The 26189-nt window shown below is 53.4% G+C and overlaps 1 protein-coding gene across 3 annotated transcripts in view; it reads right to left on the bottom strand.

Annotated features, from left to right (window-relative positions):
• The window catches only part of Arap1 (ArfGAP with RhoGAP domain, ankyrin repeat and PH domain 1), a 60955-nt gene that overhangs the window by 9731 nt on the left and 25035 nt on the right, over positions 1–26189 (bottom strand). The window contains exons 1-20 of one of the 3 annotated variants that reach the window (XM_038321448.1): positions 22071–22456; positions 16321–16472; positions 15784–15848; positions 15140–15264; positions 14874–15023; positions 14567–14636; positions 14222–14342; positions 13176–13378; positions 12592–12698; positions 9889–10088; positions 8450–8535; positions 6857–7039; positions 5594–5768; positions 4416–4550; positions 2232–2367; positions 1927–2029; positions 1031–1226; positions 732–783; positions 457–620; positions 162–374 (exon numbers count right to left, since the gene is read on the bottom strand). In XM_038321448.1, coding sequence (XP_038177376.1) covers positions 162–374; positions 457–620; positions 732–783; positions 1031–1226; positions 1927–2029; positions 2232–2367; positions 4416–4550; positions 5594–5768; positions 6857–7039; positions 8450–8535; positions 9889–10088; positions 12592–12698; positions 13176–13378; positions 14222–14342; positions 14567–14636; positions 14874–15023; positions 15140–15264; positions 15784–15792 — 2428 coding nt within the window. In that variant the 5' untranslated portion in view covers positions 15793–15848; positions 16321–16472; positions 22071–22456. Of the gene's footprint in view, positions 1–161; positions 375–456; positions 621–731; positions 784–1030; positions 1227–1926; positions 2030–2231; positions 2368–4415; positions 4551–5593; positions 5769–6856; positions 7040–8449; positions 8536–9888; positions 10089–12591; positions 12699–13175; positions 13379–14221; positions 14343–14566; positions 14637–14873; positions 15024–15139; positions 15265–15783; positions 15849–16320; positions 16473–20492; positions 20652–22070; positions 22457–26189 lie in introns of those variants that run through there. The other 2 variants (XM_038321455.1, XM_038321429.1) reach the window with 2 other exon arrangements.

Genomic DNA, 26189 nt, shown 5'->3' with positions numbered 1-26189 from the left:
GTGCCTAGCGGGGACAGGGACGTCTCTGCCCTCCACCTCTAAGCAACCCCATCTCTGTAGCGTGACTAGAGGCAGAGGAGCTGGGGCCAGCCCTGTCCAGAGTATGATGGGGACATCCTAACGTAGGGTGGACAAGGCTGAATGCAGGCAGCAGGACCCACCAGAGGCCTCCAGCCAGGCCAGCCGCTGCGCACGGGTGAAGAGCCCATCGGGCAGGTCCCTCAGGAAGCGTTTGAGAGCAGAGGAGACGTCATCCACGTGCTGCTCGCCCTCTTTGAGGTGCACAGAGCGAGCATCCTGCCTCAGGCTCTCCAGGAGTCTCTGCGTCTTAGAGGTCTGACCGCACTTGCGATAGATACCCTCTGAGGTCAAGCCTGGGGAGGGAGTTACACCACTCTTTTTAGAGGGTTCCTAGGCACTGGGGGCTGGGTGTCACCAGAGGAGGGGAGTGCTCACCACACTGTGTGATGTAGTCCACGCAGCGGTACACGATCACTGGGATGTCTGAGTCCCCAAGCTGTTGCTCTGACAGTGTGTCTCCCAAGCTGGCTGCTGCTTTCTGGATGGCCCCAAGCCAACCCATGAAATCCAGTCGCCGCTCACCCTGGATGTACAGTGTCCTGGACCAGAGACAGTCACTGTCCCACCTATACGTCCCTGTGTCCCACCTCTCCCCAGGCCGTTGGAATGCTTCAGGCTTCTCCAGGCCCCTCAGGGAAACCAGGGCTCACCTCCTCCGCTCTACCAGCACCAAAACTTGGTTCTCGCTGTCTCCTTGGATAGCTGTGCAGGGGAAAGTCAAAGTGAGGCCCAGGCTTTGTTTATGACTCCCAAACTGCTCCCTCATGAGACCCTCTGAGATCACACCCTTGGGTCCCACCCACCAACCTAAAGGGTTACTGAGATGTACTCCAAGGACAGGAGAGAGTACTGGAGGGCAGGCTGGAATTCAGACTTGTAGACAAGGACTGGGGCAAGGGGACTGGGACAAGGGGCCCTAGAAATTGGGGGGCAAGGTTAATACACATACAAAGCTCTTGCAATCTCCGGAGCTGCAGTGGCTCTTCCCAGGGCCCCTCAGGGAAGACAGCCCGGAGTTCAGAGCCAGCCAAGGCAAACCAGCCTTCCTGAGCCTGCTGGAGGCTCAGGCCAGCTTTGTAGGGTAGGCGCCCAAGCCGCTCAAAGTCCCGGGCTAGCAGGTCCTCGGCCAGGGAAGGCACGAATGCCTAGTTGAGGAGATAGTGGGGAGAGACAAAGTGAACACCGCATAGCCTTCTGGAGAACGCCAAGCTCCTCGGCCTGTGGGTGAAGGCTCTTTCCCATCTAGCCACTTCCTTTCCTCCTCCCCAAGGCAGAACCTAGCACAGTGACAGACTTTGGTATCATGTACCCATTTGGACGTGTCTTCTCTTGGGATGACGCTTCTCTGGGTTTCCACAGTGCCCACACACTCGGGCATCTGCTACACCACTGGATATGCTACTGTGTCTGGACTCAGTCTGCCCCACTCCCATAGAAACAACAGATGATACACCTGGGTCCTCAGGGCTCTGGGCACTGATCCTCGGAAGGCACAGAGAACTCATCAAATGAGCTAATGAGGGATGAAGAGAGGGTACGTGGCTCTAGTCTCTAAGGCAGATCTCTCCTCTGCAGCCTCCTTGCCTTTCTCGCTAGTCTGAGTGCACACCTGCACAGCTAAGAGACTCGCTTTCCTGGAGTTCACTATTCATGCTACGATGGCCCGTGCCTTGCCCCTCATAGGTACCAGAGGGCTGCAACCTATGCTTCCTTTCACCTGAGAGGTCTGTCCTGAATCTGCTATACCTCCAGCCAGCTCTTGCTCCGTCAGAACTGGGTTCATGGGGTTTAGTCAGAGGTCCCACCCTCTCTCTATCACACACTTGCCCACTCACCCAGGCCCACCTTGGCAATGCACTTGACCCATTCATGAGCTAGCTCTGCATTCTCCAGTCCGAACAGGTACAGCCGTTCTCCCTCTGTGTACACCTCAAAGGTGTGCTCGAAGCTGCAAACAACCAGGATTCACCCTTCTACTCCTCTCTGCTCCCTGCCCTTATCAGGACCCCTCCCTGACCTCCCGAGAGGTGGGCAAACAGCCCTGTGGCCCTAAGAAGGCCCTGTTCTCTGGTCCAGTGTCCCTGCCTCCCCAACCAGAAGCTGAACTTCATAGACACTAGCAGTTTGTGGTTATGGCCAGGGATGCTCACCCGTGGGTGTCCAGAGGGGAAACTGCCAGGCACACAATCTCACCGGCCCGAATCTCCCCATTGGGTGTCACTGCCCGTTCGTTCTCGTAGTAACTCAGAATCCCGTCACTAAGGACGCACCAGCGCCGGCTGAACTCTGGGAAGAAGTTTGGTAGAGGACCGTGAAGAAGTCCCTAGCTCTGCTGAAAATCATTCCTGCCTTTTCCCTGGATCCCTGTCCCTCCCCACCTATAGGCTCTCCTTTCAAATGCACACTTGCCTGAGGGCAGCCCTCTGCACCAAGTCCCCACCTCTCTCCCCTTTAACCTCTCCATGAACTTTTGGCCTCTGTCTTGGAGGTCAAGAGTAATAGAGTCTTGATCCTACTTCCATTCAGATGTTAGATCCCATGCTACCCCCAATCCTTAGCCACTCCTAGCTTCCGTCCACCTTGCTCCCTCTACCTATAGTGCCAATGGCATAGGAAGTCTTGGGGCCCATCCCAGGCCCACTCTTCTTTGACAGATGCACACCTCATTCTATAGTCTGTCTCCTCCTATGATGGCTCTGAGGATGCACAAAATCCCCAAAGGGCAGAAATGGGAATCTGAACCATGAAGGTAAGCGAAAGAACAGAACATCCAAGCCAGAAGGCTTCAGTAGTTTTCAGCTCTAGCCTCACCGTGGCTCAGCGCTTCCTGGCACCCAAGGTGAAAAGGATGCCTCAGGGGAGTTACATGAATGACATTAGCAAGCAGAAGGAAATGGATCAGGAGCAGCTCAGGGTTACACTGTCTGGGAATCAGAGGGCTTTCTCTGGGGTACCCAAGAAGGGGTGCTGAGAGAGCAGGCTGTCCCTCATCCCGTCTGTACTTCTGAGGGCCATGTGCCCCAAGCCCGTCCACAGAAGCAGCCAGCTCTTCTGTGGTCTCCTCCACTCTGAAGATGCATGTCCTTGTGTACTCAGGCTGCAATAGGTACCATGTATACAAAGATACACAAAGAAGGACAACTGAGCTAGGTGTGATGACACTGTCTATGATTTTAGCCATATGGAAGGCTGAGACAGGGAGCTTGAGCCCAGGGGTTCAAGGCCCTGGATCTGGGAAGCACAGAGACTTGTAAAGAAGAGGGGGAAAAGTCTAAAAATCAGATGGAACAGTAAGAAGAAAAAACAGGATTGAGGGTGACATGCAACACAGCATGAAGTAGCTGGGGATCACAGGACATCCCTGTAGACGTGACATTTAAAGGGATACTTGGGGCAGAGAGGTGGGTATAAATCTGGTGTGTGTGACAAAGCAAGGAGCGACAGGGCCAGGGCAGAACCAGGAGGGGATCTGTGTTGTAAGAGGGAGGATGTGTTGTGCTTGGAGTCAGGGAATAAATGAAAGGCAGCTGAGATCTAAGAAGGATGGCACTCAAGTCCTCAAACTGCCTTCCATTCATATGTGGAATAAACCAGATGCCCAGCCCAAGACCTCACCCAACAGGGGCTTCATCCAGACTTCAGGCTTGAGGAAACAGCAGTGCCACACCCAACCCCGACCCCAAACAGTCCATTTCTCAAGCACCTACTATATACTTTCCAGGCGGTTCTGCCTGAGTGTTGTGGAATAGTATTTTAAGACATGTTACATTTGTTTATGCTGTGGAACATTTGTTTTAATGATGCAAAGATGTGTTGCATTCTTTTATGTTGCATTTGTTTAACTCTGTGAAGCTGTGTTACTTTGTCTGGATAAAACACCTGATTGGGCTAATAAAGAGCTGAACGGCCAATAGGAAGGAAAAATAGGTGGGGCTGGCAGGTAGAGAGAATAAATGAGAGGAGAAATCTGGAATTAAGGAGAACAAGGAGCGAGAGAAGGAGGAGAAATCAAGGGTTCAGCCACCTAACTAAACAGCAAGTCAGTTTAGAAGTAAGAAGTAAAAAGGGGGATACAGAAATAAAGAAAGGTAAAAGCCCAGATGCAAAAGATAGGCAGGATAATTTAAGTTAAAAAAAACTGGTAAGAAATAAGCCTAGCTAAGGCTGGGCATTTGTAAGAAATAAGCCTCTGTGTGCTTACTGGGAGCTGAGTGGAGGGCACCCCAAAAGAGTAATAGAAAAACAACCACACTAGAGTCCACTTGGCACCCTTTGCCCACCGGCGGAGCCAGGCTAACACACCATGGCACAGATGGGTATGGTACAGCGCTCACCTTCCCGGGCACGGCGGTCCTGTAGAGGCTTGCCAGCAGAAGCAGTTTTGTACAGGAAGCCACTGTGGCTCACAGTTGGCAGGATAATGGAGTAGTGCTTTTCCAAGGGCTTCCCTGAGTCCAGCCGAGGGACCTCTTTGGAGTGGAAGAAAGAATGTCAGTGGTCATGCTGGGTGTCCAGGAGCTGTCCGGTCACAGTCCTGCTTCCTCAGCTCCCTACCAGCACTTCAGGATTCTATTACCACCTCCAAGGTTTTGAAAAGCCACATGTCCGCCTCTGCCCACAAGTAGGAATGTCACTGCATTCTCAGGGCCCAGCTCTAGTCTGTCCCCTTTCAGGATGCTTCACTGACTCCAAAGCCCACCCCACACTCCCCGTTGGAGACATAGAGCCAAACATACTGGAATGAGGGGGCTTTGGGCCAACTCAATAGCATTCCCTAGAGAGAGGTTTGTCCAGACAACACAAAGGCCAGGGAAATAGCCTGGCCCTAGTGGTGAGCACGGCGGTCATGTGCCCTAGCCCAGTCCAGCTGGGTGGTCTCTTGCACCTCCCCAGACACCTGGGCTCTTTCCAGCCTAGCATGCCCCACCCACAAGTGGCCCAAAGCCCAGAGCCCCAGACACTGAGCCCCACCCTCAGCCTTAGGAGTTGCCTCAGGAGACCAGGTCTGGGCCACAAACAACCCCTCTTCACACCCCCACCTCCAAGAATGGGAGCCAAATGGGACCTAACCCAGGACTGTGATGGAACTCCACCCAGACTGAGCAGACAAACCACACGGCTGCTGTGTAGGACACGCACACAGCAACACAGACCCACTGCCTACACACAAACCCCAAAGCCTTAACACTCCCAGCATGAGCAAAAAGAATCTAGGCAGTTCCAAGGTTCATCCTGGAACAGACACCCCTATGGACCCACACTGTAAGTCAGAAGAGCACACAGATAAAAGTCCCGGAGATACTGACACAAAAGGACATTCACAGAAAACATAAGTATCCATTGACACATAAACCCCAAACACACCCAAGTACCATGCTGCTGCCCCAGGGACCACCAAGGAGCTTCCACCATAGCTTGGGAGTGGCCTGCAAATCTCATTTCTGCAGCCACTCCTGTGAACCTCTCTACAATGCCAGACCCCCAGCAGAATACAGAGCCAGCGGCCACTCACCTGTGCTCTGGTTATTCCGCAGAAACTCCATCTGCAGTGTCTGTCCAGCCTGCTCAGCAAGAGCCAGGGGTGTGGGAGCTGCTGGGTCTCCTGAGAAGCAGCTGACCCCAGCCCCACAGCCCAGGAGTGCCTGGGTCTCAGCCAGGTCAGTGGTAGTAACCGCAGCACACAGGGCCTAGAGGAGAGGGGAGGGTCAGTCCGAGCAGGGGTGGGAGGGAGGTGGAGGGTTAGGGATGGGAGCTTGCTAGAAGGGAGGAGGAAAGAGGAAGGAGTCATCCAAATCTGGGTAGACCATCCCCAGACTGAAAGAGGCCAGGGCCTAGAGAAGCCAGAAGAAAAGAAAAGAAAAGAAAAGAAAGGAATAGGAGTCAGAAGAAGAGGAGAAGGCCAGCTAGAGAGGCTGGGCTACCCGGCTGAGGCTGGGGTCCTAGCCCAGGGCCTCACCCTGCTGCAAGTCAGGCTGCAAGGAGCCCCTGGAGGATCTCAGGCTCCCTCTGTCTTGCAGCGGGGGGGGGGGGGGGGGGGGGGGGGCGCAGAGGGCGGGGCTAAGGATTGTAGCTAATTCCTCCCACATTTGAATTCCTCACTGCCTGCCCGGCCCTCCGGACCAATGGGAGCCACCACCCTCCTGGCTTGTAGGCCAGACTGGGCTGGACTGAACTGGGGGCCGGACGCCTAGGTTTTAGGGAGGTGTAGGCCTAGCTTCCACAGAGCTCTGTGAGCTAGACTCGGCCTGCCTGGGTAGGACTGCTTGGAGGAAGAGCTGAAGGCCACCCATGCGTCACAAATGCCACCGGTTGCCTCCAAGCGAGCTGTCCCCCACTCAGGCTGAGCCACATCATGGTCCAAGACTTGGTTCCCAATCCTCTGGGGTCTGGGGCCCATATGGGGCCTCATCTAGAATGGGGTGTGGATGGGGTGGGTCAGAGCGGTCCAGCTGTTTTTCATGAGCCTGACAGGAAATAGCATCCCCATCGCGTTCATTCCTTTTGGCAGGATTCTGAAGGAACAGGACAGGGTGCGGGGCACAGAGGAATCAGGAGGAGGCAGCCGGATGCTGAAGACATGGCACTGGACCCAGAACCAAGCCTGGCTTTCCTTAGGCAGGCCCTGCTGCCCTCTGGGCCTCAGTTTCCCCATATGTTCACAACCCTCTAAAGCTAATGGAAGAGATGGGCTGAGACAGGAATGGGGACAAAGGAAGAGCGGGATAGGTTCTAGGGCCCCTGACAACGCAGGGACAAGAAGGCTTAGTGTGCTGACCTTGTCCAGTTCCTCCTGGTTGCCGAAGAGTGGGTGGTAGCGACGGTACTTGCCCTCTCTGTACTTGGCCTCCAGGTGGTACCGCCTGGCAGCAGGGCTGCTGCTGGGCTGCAGGGCCTCACTAGGGGGCACGTTGGCGGCCCAGAAGCGGTTCCCAGGGCCATTGCCCAGCTGAATGAAGAGCTGTGGGTGTGGGCAAGAGGTGAGAGGCAGCTGACGAGAGGCCGAGATCACCCATCTTCCCCAAGCGGGGGGAATCAGGAGCAGCAAGGTCTGCTGGTGGCCATGGCCTCTGCTCGAAGCCCCAGGCTCTCTGCTCAGATTGTCTTGGACAGTCTAATAGGTGAAGGTTTGAGGCCTGGTCTCTGGGAGCCTTGCTGTTGTCTCAACCAACCCCACATCTGGAACTCTGCATTCTCGAGGCTGTCCCTATGAGGGGGTGGTGTCCAACCTGTCAGCCTAGGGTAGGCAGGAACGGGGTCTATCTGCCCCTGACATTCGGTGTCTAACCTGTCAGCCTAGGGCAGGCAGGGACGGGGTCTATCTGCCCCTGACATTCGGTGTCTAACCTGTCAGCCTAGCGTAGGCAGGGATGGGGTCTATCTGCCCCGACATTCCTCTCTGGATGAGAGAAGGTGGTGGTTTCTAGGAGGTGAAGGGGGACAGTATTAGGGGGCAGGATCATTTCCCCCTCTGTTCCATAGTTATAGGCATTTTTTGGACTCCCCAGTCCACTTGTTCAGAGTACTGATCACTCTCTGCCACTTTGGACCTGATTGGGTTTGCTTTTTTTCTCTCTGAGCCTCGGTCTCCTCCTTGTATCCTGGGTATTCTAATCCTAACTCAGGGCTACCCTGAAAGACACACTCTGTTAAAAAAAGCAACATTCTCTACATTGGTATGCCAAACATAAAGAAGGGCACATGATATGGATACACTATCAAGTCCCCAGTTTAGCAGTAAGGCCCCGGGTGGTGGGTTCCTGGGTCTAGCCTCCTGCTATAGGTTCCCCATAACAATCATCACACGCACAGGCACCAAAGAGGTTTAAATGCATAGGTATAAAGCATGTCCACATGTGAGCCTCAAACCGTGCTTCATGTACACACTCTGCACATGCATTCGGGAGCAGGGAAAGCTCAGGTGTGCTGAGGGGTGTGCACTGTGGAAAAGACCCCAGCTCAGCCAGGGCACGGGGTGCAAAGGAGCAGGCTGGGTGGTCAATCTGCAGTAGTTGGGGAACCTTAGGCATGTTACAGCCCAACCCAGGGCTTCAGTCTCCACACCAGGACAACAGCTGAACTACATCGGGGGTCAGCAATTCTCTAAAAGGTCAAATAATAAGTAGTTTGGGTTTTATGAAACATACACCATCTCTGTCAAATCTTTTTTTTTACAACCCTTTAAAACTGTAAAAACATTCTTCATACAGTGGCCAGTTTGCTAATTTTGCCAAAAATAGATTCTTTCAAAATCCCCACCCATTAAATTATCTGGAGGTCCCCTCGCTCCAAAGTTCTGAGGTAACTGAGACGGGGACTAGCAGCTAAGAGGGGAAACCCCAAGCATGGATGACAAGCAGGGCATGCCCACCTGGATGAGAGTTTCTGTCCACACCTTCCTGTCCATCTTCAGGCTCCGCACCTTAGACACGCCAGCACCCAGACCACGGTGCTCCCCTGCGATGACCAGACAGCTCGTTGGGTATAACCCTTCCCATGAGCACTCAGCCACCCACAGTGCTCCTCGAGCAGGCCTGGAGCTAGTCTGCAACTCCATTTGGTACAGCACAGTGGCCATTCGGGCCACTTTCCCACCAACTGACTGCTTCTCTGTGCCATCAGCTGTTCTGTCGTAGATATGAACACTTATCTGCTCCCCTGTCATCCCCAACTTCCTGCCTCAGCTTTCTTCCCCACCTCCCTACATGGCCACACCTTCCTGTCATACAAGTCTCAGTTGACATATCACCTCCTCAGAAATGTCCCAAACAAATGGCACCTTCTCTTCCCACTTCTTGCAATTCCAATACTTTATTGGCTCCTGTGTTTTGTGCCCTTCTCGTTGCAATGCAACTGCATATAAACAGGATCCTGATCTGTCTTTAGGTTTCTGTCCTCAGTGCCCAGAACAAACCCACACTGCCTGGCTCAAGCCCTGGCCCTGCATTCATGCACTATCTTCCACAGAGAACCGTGTCCACCAAAGTCAGCCCATATCAACTCCATTTTCCAGAGAACCAGGGCCAAAGTCAGTCTGAATCAGCTCGACAAACTTAAGTTTTCCTTACGTCATCACCAGCAAAGCTGCCTTACGGCTCCAGGACTGACATCTGCCCTAAAGTCCCACAGGCCTAGGCGTTCTTCCTAAGCTCACTGACTCACCCAGATCTGTTCTTCCTCCTGAATTCTCACATCAAGGACCCCTCAAATCTGCAGCCATGCAAAACCATCACCTTGGCACTGTCAGCCCTAGGGATAATCCAATTGCTAGCATGTGGTAAGCAGAGCCAGCAGATGAATACACCATGGGTCCCACCTTTTCCCATTCCCTCTCTCCTCAGCCATGTAGCATGGATACTTCCGTATGTAACTTTCAAACCACCCTAAAAGGCACTCAGCACCTCCCGTCCCACTCCTGGGTGGTGGTGCAGCAGCCCTCCTCAGGTCTCCAATCTCAGCTTCTTCCTGTAAACTAAAGTCTAGCCCACAGAGCTGACTATGTCAAAACCCTGGCTCCTCTCTCAGCATGAAGAACTTGATAGGCCTAGCCTTCTGCATGCTTCTAATGTGACAGGGACACCAGATTCTAACAGCCTGGGCTCTGATCTAAGCTCACTTACTTGCCAGGTAGACCTGAAAAAAAAAAATGCTTTTTCCTGCTTTGCCTGTTCCCATCCTTGTGGAAAGAGTTAACAATGAATCGAATACTAAAGATCACTCCCAGAAGTGCAGCGTTAGGAACAAGGGCTCCAGGGTCTGCCGAATAGGCCACCTGTGGCCCAATGGCCTGCCTGTGGCACACATGCCTACCTGCACAGCGCTTGCAGATGACAACACAGAGATTGATGGAGGCCCAGTCAGGCTGGGAAGCTCCACAGTCAGCACAGAACCTGTTGGGGGCGGCAGCCCAGATGCGCTCGGCCACCTCTGAGGTAGACAGGGCCTCTGCAATGGCTCCCTGCATGGCCTCCAGCCACTGCTCCTTCTCCACCTCTGAATCAGCTGAGAAGCTGTGGACACATAAGGAAGGAAACCGGTAGGAAAGGCCTCAGGGGATTGGAGGGTCAGAAGGAGGGAGGAGTGGCCTGAGCTCTGGATCAGGACTGGTAGAAAAGTGAGGACGAAGAAAGGAATCATGAAAACGAGAAATAAAGGGGGAATCCAGAAGAAACAGAGAGAGAGAGAGCCACCATGTGGTTGCTGAGAATTGAACTCAGGACCTTTGGAAGAGCAGGCAATGCTCTTAACCACTGAGCCATCTCTCCAGCCAAGAAACAGAGAGAGAAGAGAAGGGCTAGGCCAGGTGATTAGGGGGCAGATGTTTAGGGCAGAGAGGGCAGGAGAGCAAACTGGCAGAGAAGATGACAAGAGTTGAGTGGCACAGGCCTGAGATAGGCAGAGCAGGCGCAAGGAGCCCTCAGAGCTGCAGAGCACCAGTCGAGGTGTGGAGGACAGAAGACAGAGGTGTAGGCATACCACCTCCACCTTCAGCCAGAAAGAACTCCACTGGGGGTCCAGAATGCTGGCACCCACCTTTAATTCTACCAGGGGCAGAGGCAGGTGGATCTCTGTGAGTTCAGGCAAGTTTGGCCTACATAGTCCATTCCAGGACAGCCAGGGCTATGCAGAGAGACCCTGTCTCAAAGAAAAAAAGAGGAGGAGGAGAAAGAGGAAGAGGAAAAAGAAAAAGAAGAAAAGAAAGGAAGGAAGGAAGGAAGGAAGGAAGGAAGGAAAAGAAAAGAGAACTCCATTGGTCTGACACACATGGGTCCCTGCAGCTCTGTCTGCCACAGCCTCCTGCTCTTCAAAGTAGAAAGCTCAACCAGGCGATGGTGGCGCACGCCTTTAATCCAGCACTCGGGAGGCAGAGGCAGGCAGATCTCTGTGAGTTCGAGGTCATCCTGGTCTACAAGAGCTAGTTCCAGGACAGGCTCTAAAGCCACAGAGAAACCCTGTCTCGAAAAACCAAAAAAAAAAAAAAAAAAAAAAAAGTAGAAATCTCAATCTGGAGAGCACATGCAGAACTTCTTCCTTCCAGCAATAGCTCCCTCTGGAGCTGGACAGTGCTAGCACACGCCTTTAATCCCAGCATTCAAGAGGCAGAGACAGGCAGATCCCTGGGTCCGAGGCCAGCCTGATCTACAGAAATAGTTCCAGGACAGCCAAGGCTACACAGAGAAACCCTGTCTTGAAAAACAAAAAAACGAAACAAAACAAAAACTCTCTCTGGCTATTTATCTGCTGCTGCTGTCACCACCAACTGCAAGCCACACAGAAGTGTCTGAGAGTCCACACTTCTCACAGCCTGTCAGCATAGCCAAGGCACGGATGCTGGAGGGGTAATGGTCACGAGCTCTGGTGTAGGAGGTCCTTCTTTCTGTGTTGCTTGTATTGGTTAATGAATAAAGAAACTGCCTTGGCCTGATAGGGGCAGAACTTAGGTAGGCCGGGAAAACAGAACTGAATTCTGGGAGGAAGAAAGCAGAGTCAGAGAGAAGCCATGGATCCTCCACCTGAGACGGACGCTGGTTAGAATCTTTCCCAGTAAGCCACTGCCACATGGCGATATACAGATTAATAAGAATGGGTTAAATCAAGATGTGAGAGCCAATAAGAGGCTAGAGATAATGGGCCAAGCAGTAATTTCTTTAATACAATTTCTGTGTGGTTATTTCTGAGCTAAGCTAGCCGGGTTGCCGGGACGAACAAGTGGCCCTCCCGCTTACAACAGAGCTCCTCTTTGGGAGAGAAGCCTCCACCACAACAGCCAGTAGAGGAACTCAAAAGCTGCCGGGTCTTGAGAGAAGTAACCAGCATTCTCATTCCATTGTCCCAAGTCCTGTAGGCCCAAGTGGTGGCCCTGATGAATATCTAGCAGCCTCATTAAGATGGATGATGGTGACAGTAACCAGGGGAGCACAGAAGCCTCTGCATCTGACAGAAACCCCAAAGTGGCTGGCTGCAGCTGTTGTGGTCGTTAGGATAATGGCGAAGAATTACAGGCCGATGACACAGGATAATGCAAATGTAAGAAACAGACAGACACCAACCTAGCTCTTGAGGTCAAGGGTCACTACCTGCTGTCACTATGGACAGAGCAAAGCCACTAAGACCAAAAATCAAAGAGTAATGAAGATGAGATCAAAGGGCCTGCCAGGCTTTGGCCAGGATGGTGACAGGCACAGAGAGGAGACAGCCAAAAGCAGTGACAGCAACAGACTACCAAAGGCAGAGAAGGGCCGTGAGGGAGGTGTCCCAGCAGGCAACAGGTGCTCAAACTTTGAGCATAAGTAGGTTCTGTTGGAGAGCCCACAGGTTTGGGGTTGGGGACGGCCAGATGGCACCACAAAGCAACACCCAGGGAGAGTGTCGCAGGGTTGGGGAACAGTGTGGTGAGCTAAAAGGTAGAACTGGTCAGATGAAGATGAGTGAAGAAGTCTGACAGACTAAGGCGTGTGGGTGAGCAGAGCAGACCTGCCCCATGGGGTAGGGCTGCAAGGGGGGAAGGATCACCTGAAGATGCGGTAGGGGGTAGTGAGGTCAAAGCTGCGCCGGTCTACTTCCTTCACGTTGCCCACGTTCATGTCGATGAAGGTGATGCCGATGCCCAGATGGAACTCCTGATGGACGGGTGTGGAGGGAGGAAGGCAAGGCTGAGAGCAGGGCTGAAGGTACAGCAGGGGGAGTTGGGGAAGGTGGTTCCTAGGGACTAGAAAGAGACTAGGAAGGAGGAAGGAATCTGAGCAGGGATGGGAGCCTGGACTACAACTGGGGTGAGTGGGGGAGCTCAGGAGCCGAGTGGGGAGGGTGGGAGGATGGATCTCAGGAGCTGAGTAGGGAGGGTGGGAGGTGGAGCTCAGGAGCTGAATGGGGAGGGTGGGAGGTTGATCTCAGGAGCTGGGTGGAGATGAGGCACAGATAGACAAGAGGGAAGAAGGGCATGCAGGCCCAGTGCAGGAAAGCCTGGATGGGAAAGTACTGAACTTGGGCTCTAGAAAGACCAGGGAGGGACCAGGTAAACAAGAGAGGGGCAGGGAAGGGGACTGTGGTGAGCACAGGTCAGGGGGAGCCCAGTGGCCTGGTAGAGTCCTTCGTACCTCCAGATTCTTATAGAGTTGTACTTTGTCCCCAACCACAGCCACATAAAGCTTATTCTTAAAGCCTCGTAGCTCCAGGCTGCCAGTGCGGTCAGGCTGCTCAGAGCCTCGAACTCCCAACGTAGAAGCACTGGAGAGCCGAACACAGGCTCGCTGCTCAGCCACTGCCTGCTGCAAGGCCTGCATCCACTCATTCCGCTCCACTGCAAAAGGGTGAAAGTGACATGGACCCCGGCTATAGGCTCCTCAAAGATCACCTCGTTACGAAGCCCACTGGTTTGGTCTGTCACTTTGTCTGGCTTACACCGGGTGAGTCACCACAACTGTTAGAGCCTGCATCTCTGCGCATGCTTATGTGTAGTCTGTGCAGCTGGGGTGTGTCAGGGAAGGAGCTCCTCCTTCCTTCTCCTCCCCCAAACTACACAGGGACAATGCCTCCTTCAGTCTGACGTGTTAGGGAGCAGACATACATTGTTCCCTTCCCACTCTCCACAACGTGACCAAACTTCCGGTCCTACACACAGACACACACATACAGACACACACATACAGTCCTAAACTGCCCCCCCCCACAGACACACGTGCATATACAGACGCACGTGCACATACACACACACACACATACAGACACTCACACTCCTAAACTCCCCACACACAGAGACACACATGCACATACTGACACATACAATCCTAAACTGCCCCCCCACAGACGCATGTGCACATATAGACACACACACACACGCACATACAGGCACTCACATACACTCCTAAACTCCCCCCCCCACATGTACACACACAAATACACTCCTAAACTCCCACTACACATACAGACACACATGCACATGCACACAGACACACAATCACACACATATGCACAGACACACATACACTCCTAAACTCCCACCACACACACAAACACACACACATACACATACACACAGACACACAATCACACATACATGCACAGACACACATACACTCCTAAACTCCCACCACACACACACAGACACACACAAACACACACAGAGACACTCCTAAACTCCCACCATCGCTCTCTGCCCGGAAGGCAAAGGTTCGATTGTTGGTGATCACTTCAAACTTCTGGTCTCCAATAGCAGCTACTCGGCAGATGCAGGCTACAGGGACAAAGCGCTTAGAGTAGGCGTCCTGGGGGAGAGAAGAGCTGCATTCAGAGTGGGAACCCCAGGGCCCCTGCTCAGCTCCACTGAAATGACAGCTATAAGCCTATCTTTTGCAGCTGGCCAGCGATCCCTGCCTTCAGCCAGTCCACAGACCGGGACCCCACTGAGGGTCAGCTAAGGACTAGGCCTGAAGCAATACTGGGGTTCAGCCTAAGGCCTGGGCAGGAGCAAGGGTCAAGCGAGGCTCACCTTGTTACTGTCGAAGTATCGCAGGTAGTCAGCATCCAGTCTCACCCATCGCTTCTGGTAGATATAAGACCTGGACAGGCAGAGGCACTGGTCAGCAAAGACTGGAATGAGGAGAAAGTCCAACCATTATACCCAGGCCCCCTTTCCTAGCACCTAGATCATCCATTGGTCACCAATGGTTAATGTGCGTGCGGAAGGAAAATTTCTCAATCTTGGACCCCTCTGACTTTGGACTCATGGTACCAATATCCTGGGGTATGCCTTGTACCCATGCAGACACGAGAAGGTGCAGGCGAGCCTCACTCACCCCTGTGGTGGGTTCTTGTCCAGCCAGCCAGCCTTGATGACCGGTGTGATGGGGGTGGAGCCCCCAGGCAGCTCATCCATGAGGTGTGGTGGGAAGTCAGGGGTCAGGCTGAGTAAGGGGTGGTTCAGGCCACTGGTGGGCCACCCGCCACTAGGACAAGAGAAGGGAAGGGCAGCGAGGCTGGGGCTCCCTACGGCTACATCTGTGGCAGGCGGGCAGGCTAAGGGGCTCTGGGAAAGAGGGCAGCCGAATGGGAGGATACTCACTTGGGGATACCCTCATAGACATGGTCATCCTCATCTTCTGCATCATCCCCAGACAGCTCCTCTCCCTCGCTCAGCAGACTAGCCACCCTCACAGCCCGTGGGACTCGGCTCGGCAAGGGCTCCTCCTGGACCCCCCAGGACCGACCACTCAGTGTCACGTTTTCCCCTCATCCCCAATCACACCCCTTGGCTGCCACACCACTGTCTACTCCATCCTCAGCCCACAACTCAGCACTTTTACTTCTGTTTCCTTCTGTTTCTGCACCCCTCCCCCCGCAGTGGCCAAGACCACACAGAGACCAGGGGACAGGGTCAGGACTGGTGGCAAACACTGACCTAGGACACGGAGCTAGAGAGTCCAGAGTTAGAGAGGGGGGACATGAGGACAGAAAAGACACAAACAGCAGCAGACCACACACACTCAGCCACAGCAACCCAAGCCTGGAACAGAAGCTGCAGACCCCAGGATGAGGTTCTGGGGTGGACTCCTATATGGTGAGACTGTAAATTGGAGGCGGGGGGAAGTGGCCTCTCTGCTAGGGGAGGAGATCCTAGGGTCTCTAAGGCCAATGAGCTGCCAGCCCTCTCTCCCTCCCTCCACAACACAGGCTATCAATGCAACCCCAACCACTTGCCCTGCCTACCTTGGTCATCACGATGGCTGGGGCCCTGGGCCCCTCCTCTGGGACATCGTCATAGTCAGAGTCGTCTGGTAGAAAAGGGGTGACGGGGAGGCTCAGAAGCCAGGAACTTGACCTCCTTTAAGGGGCACTGGGGCTTGGTTTTACAAAAGCCACTCCTAGACTGGGAGAGACTCCCATCCCTACCCAGGCCTGACTTTCAAAAGACAGGCACAGGGGATAGGAAGTGCTATTTATACTGAAGGGAAGGAAGGGCCACCACAGAAGGCTGACCAGGCAGCAAACTTTGGAGTCAGGAGTGGGGACTGTCCAAGCAAAGCCTACAAGGCAACAAGAATGAAGACAAGCCAGGAGCCTCACCTCCAGCAGCACTCGGACTGGGAACTTCACTACCCCAAGGGTCAGCCATGCTCATACTTGGCAAGCAGAAGACAGGGTGGAGAGAGAAAGCATGCTATTTGGGCCTCCCCAAGGGGACTTCTGGCCACAAGGACTGAGCCCTGGAGGCCACCCAGAGCCCAGCTGTCCTGTGGCACTCACCAAACTCAGGAATTAGGCGAGGAGGTTTGGGAGGGATCTCAGGAGGACAGGGAGGCCCCTGGGGAAAGGCAGGCAGGAGCGTGGGCAGGGTCTCCGCTGGTTGGGGATGGGGTGGCACTGGTGGCAGCAGTAACTCCTCCTTAGAGGGAAGACTGAGAAGAGAACAAAGTTGGGTGTCAGTGTGCAACAGCCAGGGCTCTGATCCACTGAACCCTGTCCACCCGGACAAACACCTTCCCTACCCAGACTCCACTCTGCCTCACACAGCCCCAATCATGTTCACTCGGCGGCATCTCTCGGGTGCAAACGCACTGGTTACCCAGCCCCAATGCTCCAGTTGTTAGCCATGCTCCCATGGGACCTCCACGTGTTCAGAAAAGACCAGAACAGGGTGGAGAAGGCTACCAATGGGAGGTAAGTCTTGCCGTGTAACATGGAGGTCCAGAGCATTTGCTGGCAGAGAGGATGGGATTGAAATAGGCATCAAGCCCAGGACTGCAGACACAGGCCAGTCTCAGAAACTGATTCCTGAGGCCCCCCAGTTCTGGTCTCTGGGCAAAGTTTTGCCTTTTTATGTAGACATTCAGAAAAGCACTATTTCCCAGTGAACTCAGATCCTGCAAGAGCTCTTCCCTGGCTGCTTCCTTCTCTGCTGTCCCTCTTCCAGGGCCTGCTCAGACACCTGTGCTTTCCCGCCATGGCTGTCCTGTTCTCCTAACCTGGAGATGCATGTCTCCTGAAGGGCTCTGTCATCTGACACAGGTTTGAACCCCACCTTGGTGTCTTCATTTCTGTGTGTCCTGGGCTAAGTGTCTAACAGCTTGGGGTCTGGGTTTCCTTTTCTGTGAAGTAGGAGCCATTCACAGACAGAGGGGAAGATAAACAACTAAAAGAGCCGGTCACATCAACACACAGGATCCCCGGTGCCCAGCAGTCACAAATGGCTGGCTGCCAAGTCCAGGTGGCCCTGGCCCCATCAGCTATCTCTGTCCACATCTGCCAAGGCTAAGGAGGGGCATCGGAGTGAGCAGCTTCCTCCCAAACTCGGATTACTTTCGGCCTGATCTGTTCTCCAGTGTTCCCAGCAGTGGGTAGCAGCATGTGACCGTGTAAACGCAAGGAGGTCTGGGAGGATATGACCATTGGCCCCCACGCTGCTCCCTGCCTCTGCGCCACTTTTCCCCATTCACCTTTTTATTTTCCTAACCCTGCTGTTCTCCCCTGTACATGAAATCATTCCAAATAATATTCTTCAAAGTCTATCCCTCCTGCCAATGATGTGTTAGAGTCCAAGCTAACAGAATCCCAGCTCAACTGACTCTACATGCTTCTTAGAATGCACTGTTTGCCATGCAGACGGTGGGGGCATGACTTCCCTGTGGAGTCATGACCTGCATGAGGTGGCACAGCAGCCCAGCTACCCACATAGCAAGCACTGCCTTGGCAACAGTGGCCTGAACAGAAACTGCAGGCATACCAGGAGAAATGGGCAGCAAGCTCTACCTAAGTGTGGTGACCTGCAGCTGAGAACACCCGCACTTGTGGGGCCCCCAAAAGGCACATGAGCCCCTTGGAAGAAGAGCTTTCACCTGCCCACCCTGGTTCTCTCGGTCTCTCACCTCTGAGCTGTCGATTGCAAGGTCACAAAGAATGGCTGCTACACAGCTGTGTGGACTGTGGCGTGACCCGTTAGCAAGCTGTTCTCTATACCGTCTACCTCTCTGGGAACCACTACTGGGGGAGGTGCTACTGAGAGTATGATGGGCACAGCACCAGGCTGTCTCCCCAAGCTGACCCTGAGACTCCTTACAGAAGGAAACATCGGACTCAAGATCCCCAGAGCGGAGTGAGGAGCTTGGCTGAGTGGGCAGCAAGAGCTAGACAGTGGGTGGTAAACAGCAGGATCGATCGTTCTGGATGCAAGGGAAGCAAATGAACGATTAAATAATGACCTAACATCCGAACCCAAACATGCCCAGCATCTTGGCCTGGTGCCTGGCCCCGGGGATCAGTGCCATGGCCTTAGACTTTTAGATGTGCAAATAGACCCAAGCACACAGCTGCTTCCAGAGCAGGAAGAAGGGGCTATGGAGACCACGCTCAGAGGCCAGCTGAGAGCAGAATGGAACCATGGGGAAGTGGGGGGTTCCTGCTCTCCATGGCCCAGCAAGCCTAAGTGGGCCTGGCTCCTCCCTTGAGGAGTGGAGAATGGCAAAGGGCACCTACTTGCTCCTCCTTCTCACAAACCCTCCTGGCCTTGTCTTCCTCCATGATGTTCTAGAGACTGTCCTGAGGCTCACCACCTGCAGGTGCCCTCTATCTTTATCATCTGTCCCAGGAGGGGAGACAACACGGCCTCTCCTAACACCTGCAGCAAGAAACCTCCACAAGAGCCAGACTGCCTGGCTGGCACAGGGCATCCAGTACTGCTGAGTCAGGACCAGGAAAGGAGAAGTAAGGTCAGAAAGGCACTGCTTGTGGGAAATCCCCAGGGGAGGGGAGAAGTATCCCCTACCGAGAACCGAGCCTGGGGGAGCACCCCTGGAGCAGCCCCTGGGTGTCTGCTCCTCCCAAACAGTCCCAGGCTGTTCTGTTCTGCAGTCCAGTGTTGCTCTGGGCTGGGCTGAGGCCAGAGCAGGCCTCTGCTCACCCTGTTCCTTCTCCTTTGACCTTTACCCCAACTCCCAACCCAGGGGAACACCCTCTGTACCTCAAAATGAAGCCCACAGGCCCTAGCAGGGCTGCACCCTGCTTTGCTGACCCTCGGGCCTTTCTCTGGCCAAGGTGCAGCTCCAATGCTTATGCCATTCACAATGAGACTGGGCACCTGGGACGGGGGGGCAGGGGGGACCTACCTCAGCCTGGCTCCCGAGCCCAAGAAGTCTGACCTTACAGATCACAGGAAATATCATGGGATCTTGTACCCAGAACAGGGGGACATATGAGGGCGCTAAGTCTAAATGGGGAAGATTGGAGTGACCCCAGCACTGACAGTGTGGCTCTACCAGAGGGCAGTGGGTATGAACGGAGTCTGGGCACACTGAGAATTGTGCCTGCTCCACTTTGGAGGCAGACAAATCTGGGTTTGAGTCCCAGAGCTCAGTCATGACCTCTGAGCCTCAGTTTCCCCAACTCTGGCTAGCCTGTAAGCTTACCCACACTGCTCTCACATGTTACGGCACAGTCTCTTACTTGGGCTGTAGCCAAAGGAGTCTCAGCCCCACAAACTAGGCCATGAGCCTTCTCCCCCAAGCGCCCCATGCTCCCCTCTCAATCCTTCCGTCTATATCCGCCTCCAGCCAGAGAAACCAAGGCTCACTTTGAGGGCAGGAGGACTGCGGAGAGGGGCAGCCTAAATGTCAAGTAGAATTTGGACTAAGTCACTCTCCAGCTCTCTATAAAAAGCTAATCTGAAGTCTATAAATATTTACTTATTTACCTTTAAATTGTATGCATGTGCATGTTTGTGCCAGCGGATACTCTGGAGCTGGAGTTACAGGTGGTTGTGACCACCCACTGTGAGAACTGTGAACGGTCTTCTACAAGAGAATTTGCACTCTTAACTCTTGGGCCATCTCTATAATCCCGAGCTGCAGTCTATAAACATATACTTCAAAGTCTTTACATAAAGCGCTCCTTTCACCTCGAACATCTGTCCCTGTCAGCTAAACTCCCACTCTCTTAAAAGGCACACACCCGCAGCATCCTCCAACCCTACTGCAGGCTTTCCCTCATGCTTCAGGCTTCTTAGGGCTTCCTCAGGGCTCCCCCACACGCCACAGTATTTCTTTATTTTTAAGATTTACTTATTTAAATTTATGTTTAAGTGTGTATACAAGTACACCGCCTGCATGCAGATGCCCACAGATATCAGAAAAGGCACCAGACCCCCCGGAACTGACGCTTCAAATGGTTTGTGAGCTACCATGTAGGCCCTAGGAACTGAACCAAGTCCTCTGGACGGGCAGCCGGTGCTTTCAGCCGCTGAGACACCTCTCCAGGCCACCTCCATACTTCTGATCATCCTGCATGGCTGTATCCTTCAGTGTTTGGTTCACTGAGAGACCTCAGAGGACAAAGACCAAGGCTACATTCCATCCCGGAGTCAGAATCATCCCCCTAAAATGTTACACAGGCCTTAAAGGGACCCACGCCACTTCTAGGACTCTCACCAACACAGTTGCAAAAGGAGGCCAGGCCCAGTGATCTGCTGGTGTCCCCTTCCAGTGGCAAACTTTCCCAGTACACTTCCTCCTCAGCAGCTGGGCCCTGGTCCTGCTCCTTGCTTCCGGCATGCTGCTTCTGTCCTTCCTCCTCCACCTTAGCGCTGCAGCTGCACAGCCCTGCTCTGTCCTCACTTCTGCCCAGGCCACCAGGGCTCCCTTTGCCAGGCCAGGCCAGAGGCCTGCAGCCCACATGTCACTGAACACAACCCCCCTGCCAGCATGCTGCTCTGGAAAGGCCGCAGCCCCCATGCACCCTTCAATAGCACCCAATTAGAAGTCAGCACATGACCAAGGCCCCACAGCCCAGGGCACTTCTTCCTGGGTGGGGGTGGGGGTGGGGTGGGGGTAGGGGTGGGGGAGGGTGCTCCCCTTGCTAAGTACCACTATGGGCTAGGCTTCTGCTGGGGCTTTCTACATGGAATGACCACAAACCATCAACTCTCTTGTGCTGAAAAAAACACACTGCTCCCTTCAGGAGCACCCCCAAACATTCCTCCTCTACACCACTCCACTGCCTGACCCTGCTGAGCTGCCCCAGAGACCAGTCAGTCCTGCTGTGGCAGACAGGAGGCAGGTAACATCTATCTGCCTGTCTGCTCTGTGAGCCTCCTGGGTCTGGACCTACTTTCTCCCTGGGGACAAGAACAGCTCAGCCCTTGGTGAGCTTTCAGACAGGGCCCTCCCCACCACTTCTGGTACCCAGTCTGAAGTAGAGGCCATTCTGTGCCCCTAGTGACCCAAGGGGGGCTGGGTTCATTAGGGATTCCTCGTAATTGGAAGGAGAGGGGGTCAACCTCATACTCACCATGTACCCCCCAATTAACAACCCTGGCAAGCGGGGGGAAGGGGAGGGGACCACACAACTGAAGAGCCAGCCCTCTGCAGGTAGGTCCCTGTCACCTTGGGCTGGGGGCAAGGGGTTTAGACACACAGCAATCTTGAATTTGACAGTGCAACAAGCTAACCTAAATCTCCCCATGCGAATTTCTTGATGGCGCAGGGAACTGGAAATTAATGACAGAATAGAATGGGTGAGGACCAGAGACTCAAAGAGCAGAGACTCCCCTTATACACACACACACACACACACACACACACACACCACACACACACACACCACACACACACCACACACACACACACACCACACACACAGACACACACACAGACACACACACACCACACACACACACACACACACCACACACACACACACACATATACACACACACACACACCCCAGTCGGTGTGGCAGTCTGACAAAGGACCAGAAAATAGGTACTGGGGTCCCCAGTGGATCTAGGAGAGGCTGATGGGCAGACACCAACCTGGAAAACCCAGAGACAAGCAGAAGGGAAGGTTAGAAAAGGGCAGTACAACAACTGGAGTGGTGAAGGTAAGAAGAAAATCCTGAGTCAAGGGGCAACAGGAGAACCCTGGAAAAGCAGCTCAGAAAGTGACAGGCAGACAAAGAGGGGCCCTCCCACCTGCCCACCGTCCTAGCCAGGGCTGCCCCTCACTTACCTCAGAGGCCTGCTGAATCCTGGGCCTAAGAACTCCTGGGACTCCAGCCAGATGGACCAGAACCTGCCAAGGTGGCCTGTGTCTGCCCTGGAAGCCTATGTGGGCTTGGGCTGGTCTTGCGGCTGGGGTCCCTATCGCCAACTGTGTCTGTGCCCTGCTCCCTTAGAGGTGGTGAGCCCCAGGTGTGTTTTGGCACACCTATAAGTAGTGTCTCTGAATTGTGTAAATCACTTTTCTAAGTATATGTGTGTTTCTGAATATAATCATAAAACTGTTGAGAGAGAGAGAGAGACTGTGTGTGTATGAGAGTGTGTGTGTGTGTGTGTGTGTGTGTGTGTGTGTGTGTGCAGTCCTAGTCTTTGCTTCCTGCTCTCCGTCTCTCCTATCCCCACCCCCTTCAGCGTGGGCCAACACACTTCCTGAAAACACTAAAGAGAAAAGCCACCCATAATCCCTTGGGGCAGAGACTTCCTCCCCGCCTCTCAAGCCACACCAGTTACCACCCAAACTAAAACAAGACAAGTAGCGCCCCCCCCCCGCCCCCAGTCTGTTGGTCCCCTGAGACCTCACAGGGTGGATGTCCAGGAAGCTCTGATTCTGGTTAGCCCTTACAGTCCCCAACCGCTGAAGGGCTCCCAAAGAGACTGCAAAATAGGCTCTCGGAAGGGAACAGTTTCTGCCCCAGCAACAGGTGATCAGCCTCCACGAAAGCCAAGGATTGGCTGGGCTGCAAGGCAGTCAAAGTACAGAAAGGAAACCTTTCAAAGTATGACTCCAGCAGGTAGCTGTCGACTCTGAGCAAATACTTCCTTTCCCGCAAATACCTCAAGGCTTCCAAGTGCCAAAGGAGGAAGCCGACAGCCACAGAACTGGAAGGGGCTGTGTGGAGTGAGGGACTCTGGGACCCTCGATCAGAAACTATTCCTCTGGGACCCAGAGAAGTAAGTCACCTCAGTGGACAGGATCAAAGCCAGGAGGCAGGGTCTGAATGCTGGTGCCCCTCCAGGGGTGGGTGTCTTTAGGCCCAAACCCCATGTAGTTCATGGCTACAGGCTGAAATACCAGACCATATGCAGAGGTGAAGTGGGGGCTTCACGGGCCAGGCAGAAAGGAGGGAGTCCCACCCTTGCTTGTTTTCTGGTTTGCTCTCACACCCTCGTCTGTGGCCTTGGGTCCTATCAGCTTCCCACCAACTCCTGTAAAGGCGGGTGCCTTCCCACAAAGGGTGTGATAACAGGGGTTGGGGAGAAGGACCGAGTGGCCAGTCTGGGCTGAGGCCTGCTCACTTCATCTCCAGGCATCCGAGCTCAGCGCCTGCAGAGTTAAAGCTCCTGGCAGCACTGACCTTTCACCTCCAAAGGGCCTTGCCAGAGGCTGAGAATTCAACAGTGAAGGAAACGGACAAAGATCCCAGGGTTCTGAGAGCTGACATTCTAACGGGCTCAGACTTGGCAGCATATGTACACACATATGTGCACAGTGACTCACACTTGACAGTACACAAACAACAAATGTGCCAATTCACTCACCCAAACAGCGTCTGCACACTATTAACAACCCGGCACTGCAGCACCATAGCAGCAGTATCCATGTGTGCATGTATGTGTATCCTTAGGCCTGATGAGCTCACACACCAATGGGCTGCTACCGCTGAAACGGCACAGATCCCTGTACCCCTGCACCTATTAGAATCAAGCAAGGCTACCTACAGATCCAACACAATTATGTAAGTACACAGACATGCTACCATTCCAAAAGTTGGCCAGATGTGCATATGTACACCTATACATGTGGGGTACAAACAGGAGGACAGGCAAAACACCCACACATATAAAATTTTTTAAAAACCTAAAGACTTTGTATACCCATGAGCTGAGGACTGCCAATGCCCATGACTCCTAAGGTTACATCCCCAGAGCACAGGGCACCTGGACCAGCACCACTGTGCTGTAAGGAATAGTCCCAACTGTGGGGATCAACCTATGGTTCCTCAGCCATGGATTCAATAAACTGCAGAAGAAATCATGTGACGCAAATCCATCTGAATACATGTAGATTTTTCCTTGTCCCTATTCCCTACCCAATCCAGTCTGATAGTCATCTGCACAGCGTTCATGTTGTATTTGGCACTGTGAGTAACGTCTGGATGATTCGCAGTACAAGAAATGGGGCTGGAGATATGGGTCAGTGTGGGGCACTTGCCTAGCGTGTGATGGCCCCCAGTTCCATCTCTAAAGAAATGGGGCTGGAGATATGGGTCAGTGTGGGGCCTAGCGTGTGCATGGCCCCAGTTCCATCATCTCTAAAATATAGAAAAACAAAAACCAAAACAAAGCAAAAAAACATGGAGGATGAACACAGGTTCCTTGCAAGTACTACACCATTCTCTGATCCCCTACCCCGTGCCTACTGAGGGGCCAGATGTTTTACACGGGGGCCTTAGCTTCCCACTGGGCCAAGTAACCTATGTTCAGACTGTAGCTCTAAGAATAGGGCCTTGTAGCTGGGCGGTGGTGGCGCACGCCTTTGATCCCAGCACTTGGGGAGGCAGAGGCAGGAGGATCTCTGTGAGTTCGAGGCCAGCCTGGTCTACAAGAGCTAGTTCCAGGCTCTAAAGCTACAGAGAAACCCTGTCTAGAAAAAAAAAAGGAATAGGGCCTTGTATCCCAGAGTCCTGGGCTGTGGATATGATATGATTTTTTATTCTACCCTGCAAGTTCCCTGAACAGACATAAATTTCAGGAGGACCAGGGTCTAGAGAGATGGCTAAGTGGTTAAGAGCATTGCCTGCTCTTCCAAAGGTCCTGAGTTCAATTCCCAGCAACCACATGGTGGCTCACAAACATCTGTAATGAGGTCTGGTGCCTTCTTCTGGCCTGCAGGCATACATGCAGGCAGAATATTGTATACATAATAAATACATATTAAAAAAAGTTTCAGGAGAACCACATAAGGCCAGTTCAGACAGGTCATCAGGTACCAAGGACAGAGAGCAAGAACCTGATTTACTTGCACCATGGTCTATAAAACTAAAATCCACTCCCAGCTGAATTCTTCCCATCAGCCTCTTCTGAAGGCCTCTCCATTCCCAAAACATCTCCAGAGGGTGGAGAAGGGTGTGGAGTGAATTCCAACAACTCCCTCTAGGGTGCTCTCTCAAATAAAATGGTTCGCCTGCATGCAGAAGGATGGCCACTAGAGGGTGCAATAGCACCAAGAACAATGAATTTCTAGACCATGAACTCTCTAATTTCCATCAAATTAAATCTGATCATAACCTTAAACCTGGCTTGGCCCAGAAGGTCCCTTGACTCAATGCTCCTCTCTAGATGGAGAACACTTCACAGACATTCGCCACAGTGTGCTTCTGCAGGGCCCAGCCCGTCCTTCCCTCCACACAGACATTCACCACAGTGTGCTTCTGCATGGACCCAGCCAGTTCTTCCCTCCAGGCCCTAAGTCTCAGTCACCCTGCCCAAAATCAGAACACAAGGCCCACCTTCCATAGAAGGCTTGCTGAGGGATCAACAGAATCCCCCAACACTGTCCAGTGGTGATAAGGGCAAGAGATCTCTCTCAGAACATCCTTTCAAAAAATCCAACAGAATTCAAAATGTCGGAATGTCATTAGCTCAAAACATACAGCAGCAACCCTGTCTTTAGAGACTTCTCCACTGGCACCAAGCAAACAGCTAAAGGAAGAATAAGCTGAATGTCCACGGAAAGAGGAAAACAGGGAGTAGAGGAGCCAGGGAGAGGAGAAGGAATTCTAAAGAGGGAGAGCAAGCTGGCTGAGGCTCAGAGAGGTCCTGGGATTGGGTGGGAGAGGAGTATGACAGACAGAAGCACGCCCCCCCCCACCTGAGCATCACCCCAGGCTTCAGGGTTCTCCACACATCACTTCCTAGTGCCGGGGTACACCCTGATCCCAGGCCAGGTGACCCAATGAACTCAGATGGTGTGGTGGGATAGACACCCGGGGACCACTGAGGCTCCCCGACCCGCTCTGCACATATCCAGGTATCCTTAAGTCCTGGCCATCCTCGGTCCCACACCTCAGCCCTCTCTGCCCTGTTCCCTTCTTCCTAAGCTGTGTCCCCTCTAGCAGTCAGTCATTCC

The sequence above is a fragment of the Arvicola amphibius genome, chromosome 1 (genome assembly GCF_903992535.2).
Source record: "Arvicola amphibius chromosome 1, mArvAmp1.2, whole genome shotgun sequence".
Taxonomy (NCBI): Eukaryota; Metazoa; Chordata; class Mammalia; order Rodentia; family Cricetidae; genus Arvicola; species Arvicola amphibius.
Note: the sequence above shows the minus strand (reverse complement) of the source record. Positions and strands in the feature narration are given on the sequence as shown.